This window comes from Pterocles gutturalis, unplaced genomic scaffold (assembly GCF_000699245.1).
Source record: "Pterocles gutturalis isolate BGI_N339 unplaced genomic scaffold, ASM69924v1 scaffold41896, whole genome shotgun sequence".
In the NCBI taxonomy this organism is placed as follows: domain Eukaryota; kingdom Metazoa; phylum Chordata; class Aves; order Pterocliformes; family Pteroclidae; genus Pterocles; species Pterocles gutturalis.
The window spans coordinates 3,130-12,670 of NW_010102004.1; the positions used below are offsets into that span (position 1 = coordinate 3,130).

The 9,541-nt window shown below is 42.5% G+C and overlaps 1 protein-coding gene across 1 annotated transcript in view; it reads right to left on the minus strand.

The window, feature by feature from the left end:
- The window catches only part of IGFBP3 (insulin-like growth factor binding protein 3), a gene marked incomplete at its 5' end in the record, with an annotated part of 10,943 nt that extends 1,552 nt beyond the window's left edge, over window positions 1–9,391 (minus strand). The window contains 2 exons of the mRNA XM_010085049.1: window positions 6,453–6,572; window positions 9,162–9,391. Of these exons, the coding sequence (XP_010083351.1) occupies window positions 6,453–6,572; window positions 9,162–9,391 (350 nt within the window). The remainder of the gene's footprint in view (window positions 1–6,452; window positions 6,573–9,161) is intronic.
- Window positions 9,392–9,541: the final 150 nt, after the last annotated feature.

Sequence of the window (9,541 nt, forward strand, 5' to 3'; positions counted from 1 at the left end):
GATTCTCCTTTCCTTTCATTTTCTGTGTGGCTCTATATACTTTTTTTTATATATATATACACTATATATACTTACTGTATATGCTTATATACTAGTCTATAACCTACCTCCATTTTGGAAGCTGTCTGGTGGAATTTACCAGCAATGCTGACCAACCTGGAACTACCATTAGTAGTAAATACTAAGTAAATACTTCTCTCCCCAAGGAACCGGGAATGGTAAAAAACAGACTAAAGGAGATGACACGCTGCAGGCTGCATTCAGTATGCAACCCTGGACGCAGTTACATATTGTGAACCTCTCGAACCCTGAAAGGTTTTCACCCACTCAAAAGATGTGTCTCCAGGACACAGATTATCTCACTAGGTTTGCAATGGTCAACTATCAATGCCAAGACATAGCCTCCATGTCTGCTCAAGTTTGGAGATTTGGCGATAACAGGATTTGCTGCAAATGCTAACAGAGGTGGATGTTTAGTCGGGACATACTTACAAATGAGGCGGTGACACAAACATACCGAGCTTTTCAAAGACTGAGGTTTCATCTGTTGCATTGTCAACATGAAGGAAGATAAGTGGCTTCAGTCTAGCCTATGGCCCTCAACACTGTTAAAGGCTATCTTGCAATCACAGTGATTGCTGCCCCTGAGATCACACAGCAATTCAAGTATTTCAGAGGTTCAGGCTGGTGCAAATCAGGTAAACTTTGCCACTACCACTCAACTGCTTGTTCTCCAGAGTCTAAGAAGTGTGTTCCCATCTCCCACATGAGGACTTGGCAGTGGCTCACAAAGCTCAGTGTCCTTTCCACATGCGAGTGAGTACACAAGGGCTTCGAGAGCTGCCCAGTGTGCCCGATCCTTTCCACAACTAGTTCAGGACCTCAGGCAAAAGGGTGGTATTTCAGCCAGAACTGTGAATACGGGTCACTCCTGGGACAGCCTGTACCAGCACACTGGCCCCTGAGCAGGGCAGACAGTCTTTGCTAGCAACTCGTTAGAGAGAGATGGGAGCAGATCACACATGAGAAACAAATTTCTGAACAAGTTTTCATCTTCTTCATTTTATTTTAGAGTAAATGAAGTAATGTTAATCACCATAGTTGCAAATTAATCTACCCTTGTGATATATTTTTAAGTAACAAGCCAAATGCATAAATAATACAATGCTTTCTCTTCTCTGCATTTGCAGTCCTGCGTTAGCCCTATGCAAACAGACAGCAGCAGGATGACAAGATGAAGCTTAAAGTAAATATCAGCTTATTTAGGAGAGGGCAAGAAGTTCAAACCTACTGAGAGAACAGCTACATTAATGATTTGCTAAACTATGTGGTAAGCTGCATTTGAGTTCTAGTTACCTGTTCAGCTTGTTTTCTGCACTAAAATCTTCAGAAGTAAGTTTTACAATTTACTTTTATTGTCTCAAAAGCCTAACTAAGACTTGCATGTATTCTCCAGGATTTCCATTACTAGCTGCTCAAAGTCCACCAATGTCAATGGGAAATTTTCCTTCAATTTTAGTGGCAACTGGACTGGACCCTAGCTAAAGTGATAGTAACATTTAGTGACTTAAACTCATGCTCAAAACTGAGGAATTAATAAACAACAGCCTCTGCATAATTTAAATATTACAGAAAAGGAAACTGAGGCAGCAGTTCTGGAGTTGTTTTTCCCAAGAGAGCAGGGACAGATGGAGCACGAATTGGAGCACAGGGCTTCTGGCTGCCAGCCTGGTGCTCCGGCAATGAAACTACACTTCTACTAATAATAGTAACACAGCCTCTCCTTTTAGAAGTACTATATGAACTATGTTACTCAACTCTCACTGATCCATACGCTTGCATCACTCTCAAAACAAATGATCAATTAAAGTTATCTCATATTTTTGGAGGTTTTGATTGCTCTTTACGCTTGCATAATCAGTTTTCGGAATTAACTACAACATGAAGTTAGTCTGCAGGAACATCTTCCCTACTAATATTTTATTTCTTCTAGACAACCCATTTGGGAAAATGAAACCCTCAGATCATTATACAGCTGAAGTAGTAGTTTCTCACGCTCTGTGAGAAACCAATTCACCTTTTCCAATCTGTGATTTTGTACTACCTTCTCAGCCATGCTGTCAATAGTAAAGCACTTCTGATTCAAAAGTGATGCTTTTATCCTGGAGCAGCTAGCTCACATTCCCTGCAGAAGTGGTGGACGGTTTATATAGAAAAAAAGATACATAAATATCCATTCTTCTGAATTTTGTACTCCACATACATTTCAAGGCTTTGCCCAGCTCTTCTGTATGACTTCAGAAGTCCAAAAAGCTGGAAAACTGCCCAAGCAGTGGAGCCAGTAATTAGTTCTGATAGAAACACCAGCTGCCACCTTCCATGCCACCTGCCCCTCTCTCTTCCACAAAGAAGTGCCGCAGAGGCATTTGCGGGGCACAGCAAAGCATACGGTATCCCACTGAATTCCTGGGCAGCCCAGAGGTCTCCATGGAGCTACAACTGTGGTCTCCCAGAAAAGACTGCAGACAGCATTGACATATACTTCAGGCCGTTTTGGCTCTCGCTAAGCCCAGCTCTGTTTTCGGTGGAACAATGCCAGCTCACATTTCAGCGAGAACCTGGCTCTGGTATGCAAATATGGGGCAATTCTAGTAATTGCCCCATAGAATAATTCTAATTTCATCAAATTTTTTTTTCCATGCTTGAGGCAGAAACATGCCTGTATCAAGCTATTCCATGTAAATATACCTGTATACCACAGCTGAATCGTTCCAGCTTACATGTGTGATTTATCAAGACAGAGAATTTTAATAGGTCTGATTTTTAAGTTTTATATATAAACACAAGGTGTGAAATATTTTTCATGTTATACCCTGATCAATAAGTTTCTGTCCTTAAAATTTTTCACATATTCAAATTACTCCACATGGTTGACCCTGAAAAGTCCATTTCTAGATATCCACAAATGTCCTGAAAAATATCTGCTTTCAACTTGATTGGAAGAGCAGGTGACCAGGAAGGCACAATATACTAACGTGTGAAGTGCCTCCTGAATGAGTTTTAATGGTTTCCAGGTTGATCATAATTTATCGAATTCCTACCATCACATACCTGTTCTATATTATCATGCTAGGCAGTGGTTTCAGCAGCTATTTCTGGAATTAAAAACGCTTAGCTCACCCTCATTTTTTGATGGACTTACTGTTTATTTCCTAACCTATTCTGAATTTTGTTGTCACAACAGAATATAACTGAATGCTGCTAATAACAGCAATGAAGAAAATTAACAAAACAGCCTAGCATTCTGTTAATTAGATTAGACACCTGCTCACAGTACCTAAAATATCCGACCTACATGTTGATGCTCCAAAAAGAAAACCAAACACACACAATTGTGGCATTGCCTTGTGGACAGTGAATTCAGGCTGGACAGGACTCACTTCTCAAACGGATGCTTTTTTTTCTAGCAGGTATTCATAGAATCATAAAGGTTGGAAAAGACCTCAAGGATCATCAAGTCCAACCCAACACCACCTAACTCACTAACCCATGTCCCGAAGCACCACATCGACACGTTTCTTGAACCCCTCCAGGGATGGTGACTCCACCACTTCCCTGGGCAGCCTGTTCCAATGCCTGAGCACTCTTGCAGTGAAGACATTTTTTCTAATAAATTCTATAAGGCAACAAACTCAACAAGGTAATTCTACAAGGGCAACTCAAATACATTATTTTTTTGTACTTTTTTTTTCATGCGTGAGGAGCAGCCTGCTTCTGTAAGCCCCACATGTGAAGGCCTGTTCCAAGAGTTGACTGAGGTTCGTTTACAGGAGAAGCGCTCCAATTGCATTTCATGTAAAATACTTACTCACAGAGATTCCAGTTGTGGGTGTCTCCTACAAGATCCCAAGTTGTCTCAAACTACCATTGAAACTACTGGACCTGTGTAAATTGGCATAGTGATTGACAAGGCTGGCCAGCTATGAAAGTGCCCCTTCATTCTCGATGTTTGCTGACTCGACAGGCTGTTGCACATAGTGCAGGAATCTTTCCAAAAGCAGTTTGAAAGTCTCCAAGCAGCATGGGACACTATGCAGAGGGCAGAAGTGTGTCTTTGCTCCCTACCAACACCTTATTCTCATAAATCAACTTGTAGAAACAAAGACTAGGTAAGTGTATTATGTTTTTCATGTTTCCTTCCACCCCTCTCCCGTATTTCCTTTTTTTTTTCTGCCTCAGTGTCAGAAATTGTGACTGAACTTAGAGTCATCCGTTAAGGAACATTACTAAGTGCTTACTGTGGATCCGATTTACTACATACATATGCCAAAAACTGCATGCAAACCGCCACCTTTTTGCTTACAAAGCAAAAACCTCAGTCTGAAGATAGATGAAAGGAAGTTCTACTTAAAGTAAATACCAATCTGAGGTCTTCTAGAATACCTAGACAAGGGAAAGGGCTATGGTATGCTTGTGTGCCTTGAACGCAGTTAAATGATGCGCTGTTCTAGAGGAGCTAAGCAGATGCTCTTACAGCACAGGCACAAAACACAGTCCTAGCCTCACTCCACATAGCAGTAGGACAAACTTTTTGTCTTCTGAACAAATGCAGACCAAGATGTGTGCATTGCTCTCTGCTATTTTACATGCAGCGGGACAGGAATGACACAGGCTTCTCAAAACTCCAGACAACAAAAAAAGAAACTCTGTCTCTGCTTGGGAGTTGCCACTACCTGCTCGGGAAAAGCTGGGAAGCATAGACAAGCTCAGCATCATGCACCGAAGGTCAAAAAGCACAGTCAATGCTGGGCTGATCATAGAATCATAGAATCATTAAGGCTGGAAAAGACCTCAAGGATCATCAAGTCCAACCCAACACCACCTAACTCACTAACCCATGTCCCGAAGCACCACATCGACATGTTTCTTGAACCCCTCCAGGGATGGTGCCTCCACCACTTCCCTGGGCAGCCTGTTCCAATGCCTGAGCACCCTTTCAGGGAAGAAATTGTTTCTAACATCCAGCCTAAACCTCCCCTGGCACAACTTGAGGCCGTTTCCTCTTGTCCCATCACTTGTTACTGTAGAGAAGAGGCCAGCACCCACCTCACTGCACCCTCCTTTCAGGCCGTTGTAGAGAGTGATGAGGTCTCCTCTCAGCCTCCTCTTCTCCAGACTAAACACCCCCCGCTCCCTCAGCCGCCCCTCGTCAGACCTGTGCTCCAGACCCTTCCCCAGCTCCGTTGCCCTTCTCTAGACCTGCTCCAGCCCCTCAATGTCCTTCTTGATGGCAGAAGGGAAGGCTGGAAACTTCACTCCTATTGCAGATGCCCCACCTGACACTGACAGCTTAATGCAGAGCTCCAGGGAATACCCGAAAGGGAAAGACTACTTCTAAGAAAGCTGGAAGCCAAAAAATGGAGAGATACCATTCCTAAAATAAGGTTGCCTGGTCAGAAGTTAGTTCACTGTCTAGTGAACTTCCAAGCAATGAGCTGCATTAGCTAGTACCACAGAGTCAGCCACTCCTTTGGTTACCAGAGGTAGAGAGGTTGACTCGTGTAAACCCAAATGGGAGAGACAAGATGGTACACAACAAAATCTGTTCTTACAGAGGGTTTGCCTTGAGGAAAATCTTAAAAGAAAAACTTGTGAATTCAGGAAATTTTTGAACTATACCAAGAAACACATTTGGAGGCAGGTGAGTAACTAACCACTGGAATTAGATGGGATGCGCACACTAAGCAAAGAACCTGGCACATCTTGCGCTTCCCCAAGTCCCCGAATGAGCTTCAAGGGCAGCACCGAACAGGGAATGCTGCCGTAGCTCAACCCGCCACAGCTAAAGCATAAATGCCTGCAGTTTAGGTCTGCATTTGTCAAGAAAGGTCACAACCCCAGTACCAAAGAGGGCTGAGAAGCTATCCCTGCTGCAGAGTAACTACTACATGTATCACTTTCACGATAACATGACCTGGATTTTGGAAGTGATCTGTGTAGCACATAAAGGACAGATATATGCCTTTCTCAAGTTGCTTTTTGTAATATGATCCAGTGCAGTTCTTCTAGGAACTCTCAAGCAGCTATTTACAATTCAAAGCATTGATCTATTGCAGTCATATGGTGGCTGCAACATTTAGCTCTGCGGGTTGTTACAGAGGCAACTGCTTTTTTTAAACCAAAGGGTATTAGTATCTAGGACACCAGCCAACCCATGTGTGATTGGGTATGAAGTTTTTCAAATGAATCTGTTGTCATGACCAAAAGAAAATAAAAACACTGTCCTTACTTGACAAGGTTCAGCACTATCAGATCAGGTCCTAAAACTGGAAATGAACTAGTTCCTCAGTAAAATGACACATCATGTACCCTGCTAGCAACATCCTTCAGCGAAAGATGCAGAAAAGGCAAAGTGCATTAATTGAAATGATCGATCAAGAGTCCGTACTCACTTGCTTTTTCTTGTAGAACCCTTTCTTGTCACAATTTGGAATATGAAAACCCCTGGGACTCAAGACATTCAGGATCTTTAGGTGGTTTAAAGTGTCTTCCATTTCTCTACGGCAGGGACCCTGTTAACGAGCACGTTTTAGAAAACACACGTGAAACTTCATTCCCAAATGCTCTTTTTCACACAAGAGTTAATAAACCTTTAAGAAGCAAGAAGCACAAACCCAAACAAATCCATTAAAACAAAGGGATAGCTGCATATGTCAAAAGGCAGACCATTCACAGAGAAAATTCTGACTTCCTGCTTTACTTGGGATAAACACTGAAGGCTCCGTGCTATGCTGAGGTGCAGACTGGCATTTCCAGTTGAAATCACCACCAGATATACCTACAGGAAGGCTTCATCAGTATGTAAATCAATCACATATAACATAACTTATATTTGGAAAAGCTGGCCTTGCACCAAGTGGGAAAAGAAGGCGGCAGGCAACAGGAAATCCACCACTTGGTAGATACTCCCTAATGCTATTTAGTTTTTGAGATCCCGCTGGATTTTAAAGCTTAAATGAAATTTAGTTGAAAACAAGCAGTTTGGCATAGGATACGTATAGATAAAATACTGCAACTTTGGACAATTCCCAATTTCAACTCGACCAAATGGATGCAGCCATTCAAAGGAGTCATTGCACACAACATTCTCCATAAGTATGTTTTGCCTCACTTTCTCCATCTGCAAAAGGCCGACAACGTAGCGAGGATTAGCTCTAGGACAATGAGCCAAAAAGAACTTCCAGGAGCACTTTTAAGGGCATGTTTCAAACGCCAACGAATTATTTCTCACTGCAGCCCTTGAGGGTAGGGAGTAAAGCACGACGAGCCCCAATTTGCAGTCAGAAAACCAGGAGCGGAGGAGTTACATTTTGCCAAAGGTCAAAAAAGGCTGTCACTGTGGGATCGGGATTCAACAGTCACAGCCTACAAACTCTGTGCTTAGCTACACTCCTGGCTGGGCACATGACTGACTCAATCCACGAGCCTGCTTCTTCAGCAGAGTCCTGAAAAATTTCCTTTCCATGGCTGCATGGGTTTAAAATGTTTAAATTGCTGTATCAACACAAAGACTCATTTGGTGCAATTTTTAATTAGTGAAGTAATGACATACTATCAAGTGCCAATATTAAGGGTTTGCTCTCTCCCTTTCATGGGAGTGTCTGAAAGTATTCCAACTCCACAGTTCTACTGGAGTTTAAAATTGATTTTTTTTTTTTGTTAGCAAAGACTTTCCTTGTTGCTTTCATATGCTTTCATTCAATATCAATCTCACAAGCCCTAAAAACACTCTTTAAATTGTTGTTCTTACTGGCAGTTCCTTAAAAAAAATAAGCTTTTCAGACACACTGACTGTAAATCACACACAGTCAAAGATTTGGTCCCAAGTTAGGCATACAAAAAGATCAACATTTTTTTTTTTTTTAATTATTATTTTGAAGCACGCTTCCAAAGTCAGAGAGACCAGTACCAAAAGCTAACGTGCAGACACAGCTAGAAGGACATTTGGTGACAAAGGCACCTGTCCCCAGTGGACTTATTTCTGGTTCTTACGGACACCAGCAGCCTTGGTAAGTTGGTGCGCCTTTGCGCATGGGTCCTAACTAGCAGGTAAGTGAAACGTTCATCCTAGTTAAGACTCTATTTCCTCAGAGCTACCAAAGTTCATTCTCTACTGAAGGCATTTTTGGTAGGAGGACATGCTGCAAGGCAGATGCTGAAGTGTTTTTACTAGATGGATGGACACCAGTGCCAAACTAAACATGCAGCTTCACCAGCTTTCCTGTGTTAACTTAAGAGGCCACACTCTCTTCAGGCACAGCTTTCCACCTCATACAGGTTTCAGAATCTTCTCTTGAAGATGGGAAGCCATGTCTGGTTCACCACGACTGTTTTGATGAAACACCAAAGGATATCCAGACATATTTTTTTTAGGCCATCTGGCAACAGGCACAAGGATAACCGCTGGGATATCAGCCAGGACGTCCAGGAAGGAGAATTATTCTCCCCTCAGATTCACTACATTCTGGTTGTCCTGCAAATCCACTGGACACAGTCAGTAGGAAGCAATGGCAGCTCATGTGCCCGTGAGCCTTTGCATTTAGGCAGTGGCACTGCACAAGTGGAGGCAGTGTTCCGCAGGTCATACAAACCGTGACTGATCAGTCAAGATCTTAATCCTCAACCCAGCCTAAGTTTCTCTCCCTTGATTTGCGCCGTGGAGCGTGAGCACAGCGCCACTACACTGAATGTGAAACATCTTTATTTTCCCCAATAGTGCTGTTTGCTATCAACTTTAGTGATGACACTATTAAACCTGCCCCAAGTCCACTCACACAAATGCCTGATAATTACATGGTGGGAAAAAGAGCTTTCGCTTTCTAAGGAATGACTTAGTGAAAATCACTTCTATCAATGTAAACATCATTGCTTTAGGCCTCTGTGTTTTCCGAACATGATCTGATCGGTCTGCTGATTGCTTGCACTTGCAGTTCCAATAGTTTTACCGGTTACACAGCCAGAAAGCCCTAAATGGCTAAAACAATTATCACCGTTTCGCTATTTATCTTCTTGTATGCACAAGAAGATACATGCACACACACACACACACACGTGAACACTCATAGGCTGGGAAATGCCTTTCCATTTACAAAAGTACTTACATATTCAGTCTCTTGTTTGGATTCAGAAGAGAAATTCAGCGTATCTGTACTCTGCGAATCATATTCCACTTTATAGCGCTGCGTATTTTTGGCTTGTACTTTCCTGATGATATCGATTTTGATATGTGGTGGATGTGATTTGGAATCTGGCACCCTGTGAGAGCTGGGGATGGCCTGATTTTCAATACTGCTGGTGCTCCGGTCTTCTTCTTCTGAATCACTGGAATTTCCTTTGAGAAGAACAAATGCAGTGAAGAAACAATGTTAATCAACTGCCAGCTGCATCTGGAAGGGCAACAAGCCACCAGATTAGTCTACGTGCTTAACTTTCCTTTACAAAATAGCAATTGACCTGGGTTAAGCTGAGACAGAGTTGACTT